The following is a 17,447-nucleotide window of genomic DNA, read 5'->3' on the forward strand; positions in this document are numbered from 1 at the left end:
TTCCGACTTCCGGGTTCGGAATGCGGGACCAATGCCATTTGACAGGGAATAAAAAATAAATGCGACATTCAATTGACGACAATGACTTCCGACTTGACTCCCCCCTCCCCCTCTCCTCCCCCCTCCCCTCCCCCCTCCGCCTCCCCTCCCCTTCCCCTCCCCCTCCCCTCCCCCCTGCCCTCCCCCCTCCACCCTACCCCTCCCCCCCTCCCCTCCACCCTCCCCCCTCCCCCCTCCCCTCCCCGCTCCCCTCCCCCCCCTCCCCTCCCCGCTCCCCTCCCCCCATCCCCTCCCCCCCTTCACCCCTCCCACCCCTCCCCCTCCCATCCCTCCCCCTCCCCATCCCCCCCTCTTCTCCCCTCTCCCTCCCCCTCTTCTCCCCTCCCCCCTCCCCCTCTTCTCCCCTCCCCCCTCCCCCTCTTCTCCCCTCCCCCCTCCCAACCCTTCCCCTTCCCACTCCCCCTCCCCACCCCCCTTTTCTCCCCCCTCCCCACCCCCCTCTTCTCCCCTCTCCCCTCCCCCTCTTCTCCCCTCTCCCCCTCCCCCTCTTCTCCCCTCCCCCCCTCTTCTCCCCTCCCCCCTCTTCTCCCCCCCCTCTTCTCCCCTCCCCCCCTCTTCTCCCCTCCCCCCCTCTTCTCCCCTCCCCCCCCTCTTCTCCCCTCCCCCCCTCTTCTCCCCTCCCCCCCTCTTCCTCCCCTCCCCCCCTCTTCACTCCTCCCCCCCTCTTCTCCCCTCCCCCCCTCTTCTCCCCTCCCCCCCTCTTCTCCCCTCCCCCCCCTCTTCTCCCCTCCCCCCCTCTTCTCCCCTCCCCTCCCCTCCCCTTCCCTCCCCTCCCTCCTCCCCTCTCCTCCCCCGCCCGGCAATGCCGGGTACTTCTGCTAGTTTGGAATGAGACAAGGTATATAACCACAATGTATTATATGCAGTGCCTTCAGAAAATGTTTGCACCCCTTGTCTTTTTCACATTTAGTTGTGTTACAGCCTGACTTTAAAATGGATTAAATTGAGATTTTTTTGTCACTTATCTACATGTATTACCCCATAATGTCAAAGTGGAACTTTTTTTTCAAAAAAAGTGGATGCAAAGTTTGGGCTTGCTACGTTTCATGGTTTTGGAGTTATGGAGGAGTTACAACACACACACACACACACACACACACACACACACACACACACACACACACACACACACACACACACCCTTTTATTATTATGCATGCTTTTGCTTGATGTATGTACATCGGGCTATTTTATTATTATCAGGGTACTGCATGCCTCTCAGGCGGTGTAACCCTAATGTTTTTGTTGAGATTATTATTATTCTTTCACCAGGATTTTGTGGATTTATTCCCTTTAAAATTTGTATGAACGCCATCTTCGAAAACCAAAAAACTTTGCCCCTCTATAATCTCTGAAACCGCTCCATGGGGGAAAAAAAGGACTTCCACGATCGATGCGAAACTTCATGCACGTGATCAACAAGTGTTTTGGGAATATAGTGTTGCGGATATGGCATTTGGCCTCCATATCCGCTTGTAAATATTCCCCTATTTCCCCAATACTCCCCAACTATCCCCAATCCCCCATTCCATAGTCCCATTGCCTGTAAATAACACTCTGTAGAACCGACCTTCCCCTTTTTCCCCCATTAAATGTCGTGCCCAGGTCCACCGCATCTCACGTAGACAACTTTCGGACATCTTGCTAGTTATTCTTAGTCTATGTCAGTTAAGGACTCGTTTCCATTAATTCTGACTCTTCGTTGCACCAGAATGTGATCGTATGGCACCAGTAGTGAGTTTAGGACCTCCCCATACCTCCTCCCATCTTCCCCATGAAACAACAACCACAACAACTACAACAACTACAACAACAACTACAACAACAGAGGGGCGCGGCACGGCGCGGGGAGTGTGCGTCCTCCCTCCGGCTCGGTTAGCCGCCATTACCCATGTGCGCCGACGGGGTTACCACGAAGGGGCTGCCTGTCGGCCCCTCGTCAAGGGCGGAGCCCGGTAACCCCCCCGCACCCAATGAGAAGCAATGGGCCGATTCCATCTGGGGCGGAGCTAACGAGCCGAGGGCGTGTCACTCCCCGCCGGATATACGCAGCCTACCGGACGTGACGTCAGATGCGCCCCCAGCTTGAAAAGACAAGTCGCGACCTCCGAGCGCTGAGCGACCTCCCCGCATCTACTGGACCGGACCGGGTCGATTCTGTCCCTGAGCCAAGGTGCACCTTGAGCCATCGACTACCCGCTTTCCTTGCCATCAATTCCCGTGTGAGTCAGTTTTGTCCTGTTTATCTGTCGTCTGTCGGGGATACTATAAGACCGTAATTAAGTGCCTACCTTACTATGCTGTCTCTCTCATCCCTGTAATCTGACCTTCCGCAATATTATAACCTCCTCCGGAGGTCTTGAGAACTGAACCCTTGGTGTCGTGTCATTTTAACCCAGCCGTTGTGTCCTTTTCCTCAATTGATTTAGCGTAGCGCGACTCGGCCAACGTTCGAGTATAATCGGGTAACTTGTGCGAACACGGCGGCCATTCCGCTCGGCCCAGCATAACATCTAAGTCGTGTCCGTAACAATTGGTGTCAGGAGTGTCGGATTCGGACCTGGGACTAAATTTGTTAGGCCCAAATTTTGGAACACCAATTGTACCACTAGGGTAACAATTGGTGTTGGGAGGTAGAATTCGATCCGGAGCGCGTTTTACGCGCTCGAAATTATAACAGCGAAATTTGATTGTGTTTTACAAAATATAAAAACCCGAATTTTGAAAGTCGCGCTATGGCAGACCAAGTCGACTGGGGTCCGGTAGAGGAGAGTGAGGCAGGGTCGATCCAGGACCAAATTGAGGGACATAAGGAGAGCGAAGCAGTGAGGGTAGCAGACGCACAAAATAGCGTCGTTGCGCCCGACGTTGCGGACGCGCAAAATGGCGCCTCGCAAGAGCGCGCGGTAGCCGAGCCCGCTGTATCAACGGGCTTTAACATGCAGCCGATTGACATGCAGGCCCTCATTGCGCAGCTACAGGCAGCTGTACAGATGAGTATGGGGAGCCAAATTGAGCGATTGGGTGAGCGGTTGGGGAACCGGATGGATGCTCGGGCTGAGCGATTGGAAGGCAAATTGAGGGACATGAGGGACGAAGCGAGGGGTACCGGTGAGGGGTTAGACAAGAAATTTGGGAAGTTAGACAATAATTTTGAGGAGTTAGACAAGAAATTTGGGAAGTTAGACAATAATTTTGAGGGGTTAGACAACGGGATAAAAGAAGTAAAGAATGGGTTAACGGGGGTAGAAAACAGAATGGCCGCTCAAGAGAATCAAATGGAAGGGATGCAAAAGGGGTTAGAGGGGTTAGAAAACAGAATGGAAGGCAAATTGAGGGACATGAGGGACCAAGCGGAAAGGGAAGTTAAACAAATGGGGCAGCAGATAAAGGGGGTCAGAATGGGGGTAGAAACCAAACTGGATGCTCACAGGGAGGAAATGGAGCAGATGAGGGTGGCATCTGGGCAGGAGATGCAAGTGATGGGAGAGGAGATCAGAAGAGGTGTGAGTGAGGAGGTCGGAGGAGTGCGCGAGGAGGTGAGGCACTGTAAGGAGCACATGGAGAAGGAGGTGAGAGAGGGGACTGTAAAGTTACAAGGGGGCATAGAGGACCTGACGCAGGAGGTGGAACAGCTGACAGAGGGACAAAAAGAACTAACGGAGCAGGTTCAAAGGAACACTGCGGTATTAGGAGGGTTAAAAGCGACACAAAACGACATAAAAAACGACTTAATAGCGACAAAGAGGGAATGTCAGATGGTACGTGAGGGACTGACAACGAGGTTGGACGAGGTGGTAGAGGTAATGGAGACGAAGGACCGGCAGGTGAGGACGCACATGGAAACGGTCAAGGTAGCCTTAGAGGACGAGCTTGAGGAGACGTACCGGGACATAAAAGAGGTGAAGCAGAAATTAGAAGAAGTGGAAGAAGGGGTGAGCGAAATTAAGAAGCGACGGAGAGAGGATAAGAAAGAGATAAAAGAGGAGATAAAAGAATTGGTCCAAAGTCTGTGTTTGGATCGTGATGATGTGCTCATTAACCGGATGAGGGATTCGCAGGTGATGGAGGAGAAGCGAAGAGGAAGAGGACCCGGTGTAAGTGGTGACCAATATGGTCGTGCGTATGATGCGCCAGGGGATTTAAGAAGCTTGGGGGTCGAGATGGACCCGGGTGTTCGTGAGAGGCCGTTGGTGAAGTGTGCGACAGGTCTGGTGTGCGAAAAAGGAGGTGTGCGAGAAAGTCCGACTCTGGGGTGTGTGAGGAAAAAGTGCGTGCCAAGGAGTGAGGGTGCTGGCGAGAGTGAGTCGGTCGTAGCGCGTGTGCGAGGGAGCACATGGAAGCGCGGTGTGGTAAGTGTTACAGAGGGTGTGACGGGAGAGTGTGCGCAGGAGTGTGCGCGAGAAAGGTGTGTGATGGACAGGTGCATGGGGAAAGAGTGCGCTGTCAAAGGCAAGGAAGAATGCACACCTGTGGTGAGTGTTACAGAGGGTGTGACGGGAGAGTGTGCGCAAGGGTGTGCGCGAGAGAGGTGTGTAACGGACGGGTGCATGAGGAAAGAGTGCGCTGTCAAGAATGGAGGTGAGAGTAGTGAGAGTGACAAGGAGCGTGAGTTGGTTGTGACAGGTGAGCGGGGATGTACACCTGGAATGGAAGGATGCACACCTGGAATGGTAGAGCGTGAGTGGGAATGCACGCTGGAATTGGTAGTGAGGCACGTGGTTGGGTGTGCGAATGAGAGCACACCTGTGATTGTCACAGAGGAGGTGACCGAGGAGGGGGCGCGAAGAGGTGTGTTGGTGAGGTGTGCGACCAACGAATGTGTGCCAAAGTGTTCGGTGGTCAGGTGTGTGACCAAGGCTGTGAGTGGAATGAGAGTACCTGGGTGTGTAAGGAAAGGTACGAGGAGCATGGAGACGGCTGGATGTAGGAGCACGAAAGGGGTAGCGTATGCGTGTAAGAACCCAGGTGAAGCATCGACGGTAACCAGGTTAGAGGTTAGGTCGACTTTTAGCCGAATCGGGCCCTCGGTGCGTGCTGGGCCTCGCTTTGAACGGCCGCGTCCGTGCTCCACTAGGCGGAGCGGGCGGCTGGATAGGAAGGGTCGTCATGGCGACCACTTTTTGTTGAGGCATTCCGGCAGGTCAAGATCGAGCCATGGGATGGCTCCGTGCCGAGAAGGTGCGTGGGATCTCGGCCCGGGTAAACCTCCTTCCCTGCACCGAATGCGGGACGTATCCAGCCGCTGGCACCAAACAACCCGCATTCATTGCTCGGCTTTACGAAGCCGGGCTTTGGACAGGAATTGGCGCACCGAGAGGCATTAGTGAGTAGACTGTGTGATGAGGTTAGTGTTTTGGACCCAAAATTAGAGAAAAACAAAATTTGATGATTGGCAAAGGAGTGGCAGTAATGATTGGCAGATGATGGGTAGTGATTGGCAAATTTTTGATTTGTGGAAATTTGATGTGCAAAATTGGTAGTGAGCGATGGGCCCGGTGGGTAAGGGTGGCATCCCTGCCACCCTTCCCATGGTGGGGCAAATGCGCAATAGCTTATGGGGTGTATGGCAGTGAAAACTAGCCCGGGTGGGTTAGGATATTGGTAGGGATCTAGCGAAGATGACATTAGGTAACGTTAAGGTTAGTTAGTGACTGATACCTGTAGTGGGGACGCAGGTAGATTAGTGTGGATGATAATGACGTGGGAGCGCAATAGTTTAAAGGGACGACTGGGAAGCGCAAGTTTCAGAGGGGAGTAGTTAGATGAGATGATGCTGTGTGAGAATTGAACAGGTGTGATTGCACAGGTGTGCAACTGGACAGGTGTGTGGAGCAGTGTGTGAGTAGTGAGTGTGTGGATCAGCGCGAATGCGCTTGGGGAGAGAAGGGTGCAGGCGGCACCAAGAATGAGAGCACAGGTGTGCAAGTACAGGTGTGTGGAGAGAGTTGGAGTAAGTGGTACGGAGTGGTGTGCGTGGTGTGCATGGTGCGAAGGTGTGGATGGGGGAAGAGTGGACCCCTTTCACGAATACCCGGGGCGGGTAGTGTAAGTGTTAGGTAGAGGGTATAGGTAAATTGTGGTTGGATATTGGCATTTGTGGTGCGGTTGCAGAATGGTATTGTGGATGGGTGCATTAGTGTTGTGGAAATGGCTGGGCGTGTAGCCTGTTAGTGTGTGTAGTTGGTTGGGCACTCCACCACTGTGAGGATGTCGGCCAGGTGAGGCCGCAGGTGGGCTCTGGGAGCCGTTAGTGTCAGTGGGGCCCGAGGATCCGGAGGACGGACCCGGGTAGCCCAGTGCCAGAGAGGGCACCGAGTGGGGAGAGCGCCAGAGGGCCTTCCCCAGGTAGTTAGGTTAGGGTGAGGAGCAGGTAAGCTCGGAGGCAACTGCAGTGGTGGAGGTGTGCAGGTGGGTAGACCCGCTGGGAGAGGTACACGCCACAGCCCAGAAATTGTGCGAGGGCACCGGGAGATGAATCGGGGGAGTGAGACCCCAAATTGAAAAGCACCACAGTTTGGCCAATGGGAATTGGTTTTTAGAACCCATAGTGTAAGAGGGCCAATGGTTTGGCCGGAGAAAGACCCCGGGTAGTGTAAAGTTGTTAAAGTCATTTAGGAGATAGTTAGGATTGATGAACCTGTCGCACCATACGCAGCCACTTACCTGTGGTGATGATGATGACTCCACACCTGTGTTTTCTTTGTGTTCTGTTGCAGGAAATGAGAATTGCTGTGAGGATTTGTGAGACGCATCACGACGTGGATGAGACATTGGGGTGATTCCATCTCTCCCTCCCTAGGAGGGACTGATGATGAATTGGTGATAGCAAATTATGATGTGAGTTGAAAATGGCAACTTTGATTGGTTAGGAGGGAGAGAAGACGAATTTGGTTTATGGGAGGAACGGGGAAGACAGTAGGGACGTTTGTTGATTTGTAAAGTAGATGTTTATGGGTAGTGTTGTGTTTTGTGGATACAGTAAGGGGTAAGGGAGGGGCAATGTAGGTTACCTGGTGGGGGGGGGGGGGGGTGGGGGCGTACGGTAGGAACGTACCTGTCTCACCTGGTTCCCATGTGCCCCCAGTGTGCATTACCTTACATTGCGTGCACTTTTGCGCCCTTACCACCTTACTCACTTGTCTTTTCTTTTGTCTCCCACCTCCGAGGATCTGGCTTTGGGGCAGAGAGAGAGGAGAGAGAGGTGCTGGCTCCGCAGTTGTGGGCCTGCACTTTCGCTGCTTGCTGCCTGGATCGATACACCATATGGACCGCAATGTTTGTGGCCGCCCACCATGGACCGCAGTTCTGTTGCGGCCAAGCACCACCCATTGATGGACCTCTGGGTCAACGTAGCACCTATGCCAAACAGGTGAACCACTTATAGTTGGCCCCCTGACGGCCACAATAAAGAAATGGACGCGGTTGGCGCCTTTCTTTATTTTTGAAAGCAGTAAGAAGGCCAAGTGCACCACACGAAGGCAAGACCAGCGGCAGACCATCGGCCGGCTGCGACACCACACCGTGATTGACACTTTATTGGTGCACCGGATGGTGCTGACTGTGTGATGGGGTGGTGCTTTTGGTGCTTGGACAGGGGTGCTCTGCACATTATTAAAGGCCGTAAGGCCACAGAGCACTCGTGGGTTGGTGTATCGATGCTGGCATGCGTGCTCTCTCTATGCATAACATCTGCATGTGTTCCTCCAAAAACAGGTCCTGGATCGTAGTGTAAATATCAGAGTAGTCTTGTAAATAATGCTCCCTACCGGCTGTATGTTTAGTTTGCGAATTCTTTCCGCAATTCGGTTATCCTGTGGGTGTGTTTCTGTGAGGAGAAGGGTGCAACGTCGCAGGGGGACATATTTACTCATTTGTGAATATCTGTAAAACTGTCGCACTCAGGGTAGAGTTAATAGTAGAGGGAACTACATCTGAGTGCCACACTAAAATAGGTAAGAATTTATCGGGTCGGGACGCCCCGAGGGTAGAGAAGGGTGCAATGTTGCGGATATGGCATTTGGCCTCCATATCCGCTTGTAAATATTCCCCTATTTCCCCAATACTCCCCAACTATCCCCAATCCCCCATTCCCTAGTCCCATTGCCTGTAAATAACACTCTGTAGAACCGACCTTCCCCTTTTTCCCCCATTAAATGTCGTGCCCAGGTCCACCGCATCTCACGTAGACAACTTTCGGACATCTTGCTAGTTATTCTTAGTCTATGTCAGTTAAGGACTCGTTTCCATTAATTCTGACTCTTCGTTGCACCAGAATGTGATCGTATGGCACCAGTAGTGAGTTTAGGACCTCCCCATACCTCCTCCCTTCTTCCCCATGAAACAACAACCACAACAACTACAACAACAACTACAACAACAACTACAACAACAGAGGGGCGCGGCGCGGCGCGGGGAGTGTGCGTCCTCCCTCCGGCTCGGTTAGCCGCCATTACCCATGTGCGCCGACGGGGTTACCACGAAGGGGCTGCCTGTCGGCCCCTCGTCAAGGGCGGAGCCCGGTAACCCCCCCGCACCCAATGAGAAGCAATGGGCCGATTCCATCTGGGGCGGAGCTAACGAGCCGAGGGCGTGTCACTCCCCGCCGGATATACGCAGCCTACCGGACGTGACGTCAGATGCGCCCCCAGCTTGAAAAGACAAGTCGCGACCTCCGAGCGCTGAGCGACCTCCCCGCATCTACTGGACCGGACCGGGTCGATTCTGTCCCTGAGCCAAGGTGCACCTTGAGCCATCGACTACCCGCTTTCCTTGCCATCAATTCCCGTGTGAGTCAGTTTTGTCCTGTTTATCTGTCGTCTGTCGGGGCTACTATAAGACCGTAATTAAGTGCCTACCTTACTATGCTGTCTCTCTCATCCCTGTAATCTGACCTTCCGCAATATTATAACCTCCTCCGGAGGTCTTGAGAACTGAACCCTTGGTGTCGTGTCATTTTAACCCAGCCGTTGTGTCCTTTTCCTCAATTGATTTAGCGTAGCGCGACTCGGCCAACGTTCGAGTATAATCGGGTAACTTGTGCGAACACGGCGGCCATTCCGCTCGGCCCAGCATAACATCTAAGTCGTGTCCGTAACAATAGTTTCATAATTTTAATGTCATTGGTCGAATTGTCTGGCAGCCATTTTTATTTATTTATTTTGAATCTGAGTATTTTTAAAAGTCCTTTGAATTGAACTTTAAAATCCAATTCTGAATCCAGTTTTTTTATTTTTTAAATGAGAAGGTCATTGGTCACGTGTCTGATCAAAGCGGGGTTGTATCAACGTGGTATGGCGTGGTACCAGATCATAACTGCCAGCAGTTATAAAGTGGCAGTTCAAGTTATTTTTCGACACTGAACATGGCATTATACACTGCCTAAATAAAGGGATGTGTTTACTGATATTGAACTGAAACTTGGTAGAGGACATTTATTTCAAAGCAATTCTCCCTCTTGTTTTCATATTGAATGCTTTAATTTTGGATGGAAACATTTCCTTCATTTTGTTTTGTCTCTCCATCTCCTTTACTTTTTGCAGTTTCAACCAATCGCTTCTCAGCTAAGGTGAGCCATAAATGTGTGAAAACTGGTGCTTGCTGTGAAATATTTAGCATTTGTTTAATGCATTAATTGAGAAAATTTATTATTCTGAAAAAAGTTTTGGGTCTCTTTACTCCATCCAATTTTTTTGCTTTGTGTAGATAATTTTGATCACTTAAAGCTTGAATATCAATTGAATATTTATATTTTGAATATTTTGCCTTTCCTCTGAATATCAATAACTGATGTACAAGCGGATTTACTTCGCTTGCACATCAGCTCCAATACAGCACCTTTGAAATGACATAATCCACCCCAGATTGCTCAGTGCGCATGCACAGAAACTCCTAGTAATGAAGTTCATCGGGGTGGCCTGGCCATATTTCATGCCATAAGGCTTGTGGCATGAAACGGCTTAAAAATATATTTTTTAATAAGCCAAAAATACTTGGAAACATACCTGCGAGAAAGGGGTGACGAACATCCTGATGAACTCGTCCAAAAATTTGGCATGTTTCAGACCGTATTGCAAAGCTCCCAACGATGTGCCCCTGTGAAAGGCTGAAGGTTCATCGATGGTTGTGATCTACCCAAACCTCTGTGCTTCTTAACACCTATGGGAAGGTCATAACTAGGGCTTGTCGATGCACAGAGTTAGTTTAAAAGTATGATAGTTACTATTAATCATATTTGTAAGGAAGGGGAGGGGGTGAGGTGTGGGCTGGGAGTGCCGTTATAAATACATGCTTTTTTGTTTGGTTCTGGGACCAAAGAGTAACTAGTATGGCACTCGGTAGAGAGCATACCTCCAGCAGGCTGAACAGTTTACATTTTGTATCCCACTGACAGGCCGGATCTGGATTCGGACCTGACCCAAAATCTAATCGACTTGTTCTTGTCACCTAAGCAACTCAACCACCAAGTTTAGCCATAACTCGTCCATAACCTTTTAAAATATCATATTATATATTGCTTTTCACCCAATCTCTCAAAGATGAAGAAGCACTTAAAAATTAAATAATAATTGTATCCGAATTCGCAATCAGATCTTTTCCAAAATCGAATCTCTTCGTCCTTGTCACACATCCAACCTGTCCACCAAATTTCGTCCAAATCCGTCCATAACTTTTTTTGATATCCTGCTATATGTCGGTTTTAGCCCTATCACTCAATGGTGAAGAATCACTTAAAAATTCTACTAGCCGGATCCGGATTTGGATCTTCACCAAAATTGAACCAATTCTTCTTTGTCACACACCCAACCTGTCCACCAAATTTCGTCAAAATCAATCCACAACGTTTTGAGATATTCTGTTCACAAAGAGACAAACAGAAAGAGAGGGGTGAAAATATAATCTCCGTCTACCTTTGGTGGCGGAGGTAATTATAATAGATTTTTGCATCTCCAGGTGAAAGGAGAAGCATCCGTTTGTGTGTGAGTATGTGTGCTATAACTGTGGTCGCCACTCGCTGATTGTATCAAGAGGAAATGGTACGAACTCGACTCGTCTCGTACACGGATATTTTTCGTATTCCTATATTTCCATGAGTCCGATTTGCATTGAGGAACAGAAGAATGATGGTTAACTCCTTTGAAATTGCCACTCTTTCGGGTAAACGCTAAAAACTGTGTTTAAAAGATTATTTGAATCGTATTTTGCGTGAGTGACAGCAAATTAAAAATGCCCGCAAGCCGAACCTAGTCAGTGTATAAACACCAAAGCAATTCAGTGTATAAATGCCGAACCGAGTCAGTGTATAAACGCCAAAGCAAGTCGGTGTACAAACGCCAAAGCGAGTCAGTGTATAAACGCCAAAGCAAGTCAGTGTACAAACGCCAAAGCGAGTCAGTATATAAACGCCAAAGCAAGTCAGTGTATAAACGTCAAACCGAGTCAGTGTATAAACGCCGAACCGAGTCGGTGTATAAACGCCGAACCTTGTCAGTGTATAAACGCCAAAGCAAGTCGGTGTATAAATGCCGAAGCGAGTCAGTGTATAAACGCCGAAGGGATTCGGTGTATAAACGCCAAAGCAAGTCAGTGTATAAATGTCGAACTGAGTCAATGTATAAATGCTGAACCGAGTCAATGTAGGAACGCTGAAGCGAGTCTATGTATAAATACTGAAGCAGCCCGTACTCTGAAGCGAGTTAATGTATAAATGCCGAAGCGAGTCAATGTATAAACTCCAAAGTGAGTCAGTGTATAAACGCCAAAGCAAGCCAGTGTATAAATGCCAAAGCGAGTCGGTGTATAAATGCCGAACCAAGTCGGTGTATGAACGCAGAACTGAGTAAGCGTATAAACGACAAAGCAAGTCAATGTATGAACGCCGAACCAAGTCGGTGTATAAACGCCAAACTGAGTCGGTGTTTAAACGCCGAACTGAGTCGGTGTTTAAACGCCGACTGAGTCCGTGTATAAACGCCGTACTGAGTCGGTGTATAAACGCCGAACCGAGTCAGTGTATAAATGCCAAACCGAGTCAGTGTATAAATGCCGAACCGAGTCGGTGTATAAATGCCGAACCGAGTCAGTGTATAAACGCCGAGGCAAGTCAATGTATAAACACCGAAGCAAGTCAGTGTATAAACTCTGAGGCGAATCAGTGTATAAACACCGAAGCGAGTCAATATATAAATGCCGAAGCAAGTCGATGTATAAATGCCGAAGCGAGTCAATGTATAAACTCCGAAGTGAGTCAGTGTATAAACGCCAAAGCAAGCCTGTGTATAAATGCCAAAGCGAGTCAGTGTGTAAACGCCAAAGCGATTCCAGTGTATAAATGCCGAACCGAGTCAGTGGACAAACGCAGAACTGAGTCAGCGTATAAACGCCGAAGCAAGTCAGTGTAAATGGACAAGGTAAACTAAGAAGGCCTAATTAAGCCTAAATAGTGCAGACTCCATCCTATTTCACACATTTTCCTATAGACTAGGTACCAATGAAGCAGATCAAGCAATAATCTCATTTTCCATGTTTTATCATGAAAACAGGTATTTTTCACTGTATTGCTACCTTAATGCACAAGTGGTATGGGGGTGGGTGGGCATTTGGGACGTCTGGTGGGGGTACCCCACCAATGAAAATGTCTGTCAGTGGTCATTCATGATACATAGGGTTATGCTGAACATTTTGCAATAGGTTTCATTGGGTTAGCTCATGAGCTGATCTGGCTTAATTTTGGGGTTCCACTTATTTTAGTCTGGTGGGCACACCCCATCACTAAAAATGTCTGGCAGTGGTCATTCCTAATACTTAGGGTTACGCTGAACATTTTGTCATGGGTTTCAAGTGGTTAGGTGATGAGCTGACCGAGCTCAATTCTGGGGTACCTTTCTCATGGCCCTCCTGACCACACCCACCAGGGTGTGCCTGGCAGACGTCCATTTCCTTACATTTTCCTTACATGGAGCATTGTGGTGCACATAAAAATTGGTTACTTTTTCAGCTAGGCTGACCTCCCTGGGCTCCCGGTCTATTAAGGACAATAGGAAATGCGACTCGATGTTTGGCATCAGATGTGGAGACCCAACATGCACTGAAGCCCACATAGGAAAACTCAGCAAACTCTTAAGGCCCATATAAACCAACATCGTCACCCAGCTTATGATGATGCGTTGAACACTGTATATATGCACTTGAACCTGCATGGTCACACCTTTGATAAGAGTCAAGTGGTTATCTTAGACAAAGAAAAAAGTGGTTTGCTGGAGGTGTAAAGGAATCCATTTGGGAAAGAGTTGAATTACCATCTCCCAACAAAAGGGGTGGTTTGCGATTTAATTTGTCTGTTGTTCTCAATAATCTCAGATGATTTCACGTTTTTGCATCTGCCACTGAACCAGTCTGTTGGAATGCTGTCACACCCATCTCTTTATGGCTTTGTTCTTTGGTGCTATTCTATTTCATGTTCTCTTTGGAATTAATGCTGTGCACACAACACTGCAACCGTTTCAGAAGTACAGCCCCACAATCAGTGCCCTCTTCACAAGTGTCCACTTATTCATCATAAATTAAAGTGTCCCTTTATCCATCTGCTCGGCCAGCCAGTGTCTTGCGAGTTAATATCTGATTTGGGAGTTAATATCTGGCGGTCTCGCGTCGCTCTTTAGGGAGACCAAGCCCATTACAATATAACTAATATTCATTGCTCCTGTTAACCTGGTAAAGTAATCGATCAATTTTGAAACGTTTTTATTTATTTATTTATGAATAACTTGCATATTATCATAAAATATTCACTTCTTTGAGTTGTCCTGTGCTAAAAGTCGAAATCCTTGTTGATCACATATTGGACATACTTGTGTTCTGTGATAAGGTTCTTGTTGGTAATTAAAAGTTCAGCACTTGACATATCTGAGAAACCAATCATATGTAGTTGTTGTCCCCCGTCGCACTGCGGAGCGAAAGGGGGACTATGGTTTTCCCCTCCGTCCATGTGTGTGTGTGTGCGTGCGTGCGTGCGTGCGTCCGTGCGTAAGCGAAGGACCGAATTCTAATTTGGTGTGTGGGTGCAACCTACGTCAAAATCCAAGATGGCCGCCGCCATGTATGTCTGACGCCATATATGTCTGAACCTTGTGAGCGGAATATCTTGAAAAATAAGCGAAGTACCAACTTCTAATTTGGTGTGTGGGTGTATCTAGGCATAAGGAAGAACGCTATTGAAAATTGGGTCGCCACGTCAAAATCCAAGATGGCCGCCGCCATGTATGTCTGAACCTTGTGAGATGAATATCTTGAAAAATAAGCGAAGTACCAACTTCTAATTTGGTGTGTGGGTGTATCTCGGCATAAGGAAGAACGCTATTGAACATTGGGTCGCCACGTCAATATCCAAGATGGCCGCCACCATATATATGTCTGAAACTTGTGAGCGAAATATCTCGAAAAAGAAGCGAAGTACCAACTTCTAATCTGGTGTGTGGGTGTATCTAGGCACAAGCAAGAACGCTGTTTAAAATGGGGTCGCCACGTCAAACTCCAAGATGGCCACCGCCATGTATGTCTGAACCTTGTGAGATGAATATCTTGAAAAATAAGCGAAGTACCAACTTCTAATCTGGTGTGTGGGTGTATCTAGGCACAAGCAAGAACGCTGTTTAAAATGGGGTCGCCACGTCAAAATCCAACATGGCCGCCGCCATGTATGTCTGAACCTTGTGAGTGGAATATCTTGAAAAATAAGTGAAGTACCAACTTCTAATTTGGTGTGTGGGTGTATCTCGGCATAAGGAAGAACGCTATTGAAAATTGGGTCGCCACGTCAAAATCCAAGATGGCCGCCACCATATATATATATATATATATCTGAACCTTGTGAGCGGAATATCTTGAAAAATAAGTGAAGTACCAACTTCTAATCTGGTGTGTGGGTGTATCTAGGCATAAGGAAGAACGCTATTGAAAATTGTGTCGCCACGTCAAAATCCAAGATGGCCGCCTCCATGTATGTCTGAACCTTGTGAGCGAAATATCATATCATAGCATGTTTTCTGCGTCTTCCACTTTGTCAACTCACATCACTTCCCCGACGGGGGACTTAGGTGTAACGCTTGTTTTGTTTGTTTATAAAATAAAGAAAGTTTTCCTCAAATGACTTGAAATGTGTTTTAAGTGCCTTTAGCTCGAGCTGTTTGAAACAAGGGTGTTAAATGCCTGTTGACAATGAAACAAAAAAGGTAAATCCATGAGTTAGTTGGCTAAATACTGCGAGGCACAGACATTTGGCAAAATCGGCAGACGTTGTGGTTTTGCCAACATCGCTTGCAAGAAAATATCAATCACTCTCTATTTCATGTTGAATATGAGATTGTTGTAACACTCAGTAATTATTTTTGACTCGGTAACTATTTTTGATTTGAATTTGCTTTAAAATGATCTGTTGCTGTTAATAGGTCTTGTATTTATTTTTTGCCTTGATTAAAAAAAAAAAAGGATGTTCTTCATTTTTAAGTAACAAACTGGCTGGATGCTCTGGGTTCGAATTTTCCAATGGCTAACATTAATTTATTAATAGCCTTGCATTCTTCATATTACAAATGTGTGATTATCTTTTGGCAGGGTGCTTTTCGACTACTGTGCCAAACGTACCGTACAGAGGGTCTCCTCAGTTTGTGGCGTGGAAACTCTGCCACCATGGTACGAGTTGTGCCATACGCTGCAATACAGTTCTGCGCTCATGAGCAGTATAAACGTCTGCTTGGGGCCTATTATGATATGCACGGCAGGTATGGGGATATTCGCACGCCCTTGCCTTATTCACCCTCCTTCCCCCCACCCCTCCTCCCCCTTATCCTGTTCTGTGAAGCTGTGCTTCGTACTGACCCAGTACATTTTTCTTCTATCCAACTTTTTCAGTGGTTGAACAAATATTTGTACTGTGCCAAATCATGGGTCGATACATTTTATTGTGTACAGTAAACCCTCAGTATTCGCGAGTTCTCTTGTCACGAGTTCCAAGTATTTGCGAAATGGTAAACGTATATCCATTCCTAATTAGCGACCCATCGACTTCCAGTATTTGTGAGTTTATGAGCCCCCATCACCCTACCCCCGCGTCTCCTCCCACCCACCCTACTAAAAACAGAGGACACAAGGGAGAGGTGCGCAGATGTTGATACTGTACAGGACTATATTTGATTTTTCTGTGCAGTGTGGGCCTGCCACCCCAGATCTGCCCTGTCTTTCCTTCTCACATCAGTTCCTAAACCATAAACCCTTTGCTGCACCTCTCAACTCGCAATCATGAATCTGTGCTATTATTTCGCTTATTAATTGCCCTTACTCATGGCCTCTACACATAATATGAGTGGGGAAGGCAATAAAAGTTCTTTTAAAAATGACAAAAATGATGAAGTGCATTTACAAGAATGTGCCACAGCCGAGAAGAGTGTCTCACCATAAATTTTGATTTGGGTTCAAGTCAGGACTTTGACTGGGCCCCTCAAGAACATTTATTTCCTTCTTATTCAGCCACTCCAGTGTGGCTTTAGCTTTGTGCTTCATATTGTTACGGTACGTGGTTAAGGATGTTGTTTGCCGAGCGGAGGCTCCGCGACCGAACAGTTGTTCCCCGACTAAACCCGATTCACCCAAACATTGGCCGTATCGCGCCACAGATACTCAATGTGGAAAAGACTAAGACGACGAATGCAAAGAGGAAGAAGAAGAAGACGTACAGAAGAGTAACGGGGTTTATTATTATTCACACACACATAAGCAAAAAGAGCAGTCACGGGTATTTACAGCTGACATGAAAACGCAGGTGACACAGTGAAAATTACTAGCTTATACAGACTTAGTTACTACCCAGGACAGCACGAACAAAACAAACTCACGTACGCAAATGGGGAACTTGCAGGCAGGAATGGCTGGAAAGGATGAGCAGGTGGGATCACAGGGCACAGCGAGCAGGTCCACTCCGGGCGGGAAGCGGGGAGCCGGCAGCTCCTTGTATTCCGCTTTACAGCGCACGCCGGCAGCTCCTGGTATTCGGCTTTACAGCGCACGCCGGCAGAGTCACTCGCTGCCCCGTCAGGGCTTCACGTGGCTGGTTGAAACGGGGCTGGACTCATCTGCCGTATCTCTTTGCAACTCGTTCGTAAAAGTTCCTCTGCTTTCTCTTGGACCCTTTCTTTGTCGTGTACCTCTCCATGCAGCTCAGCTCGTATTCCCTTCCTCTCACTTCTCTCCAGCGCGGGACTGACACGCCCTCTCCCCCGTGCTCTGTTTCGTGACCTTCTATGGTAATCCCACGGGCTTGTCTCCTTATTTGGGCATCGCGCCGACGGCACGCCCCTCGTGGCGAGCCATGGGCTTGTTTCCTTATTTGGGCA

The 17,447-nt window shown here is 48.3% G+C and overlaps 1 protein-coding gene across 12 annotated transcripts in view; it reads left to right on the forward strand.

Moving 5' to 3' along the window:
- Positions 1 to 17,447, forward strand: part of SLC25A42 (solute carrier family 25 member 42) — a 194,004-nt gene that overhangs the window by 85,037 nt on the left and 91,520 nt on the right. For all 12 annotated transcript variants that reach the window (XM_068106718.2, XM_068106709.2, XM_068106717.2 and 9 more), the window contains 2 exons: positions 9,603 to 9,628; positions 15,673 to 15,839. In XM_068106718.2, coding sequence (XP_067962819.1) covers positions 9,603 to 9,628; positions 15,673 to 15,839 — 193 coding nt within the window. The remainder of the gene's footprint in view (positions 1 to 9,602; positions 9,629 to 15,672; positions 15,840 to 17,447) is intronic.

Source organism: Myxine glutinosa, chromosome 2, assembly GCF_964187855.1.
Source record: "Myxine glutinosa chromosome 2, kmMyxGlut1.1, whole genome shotgun sequence".
Classification (NCBI taxonomy): domain Eukaryota; kingdom Metazoa; phylum Chordata; class Myxini; order Myxiniformes; family Myxinidae; genus Myxine; species Myxine glutinosa.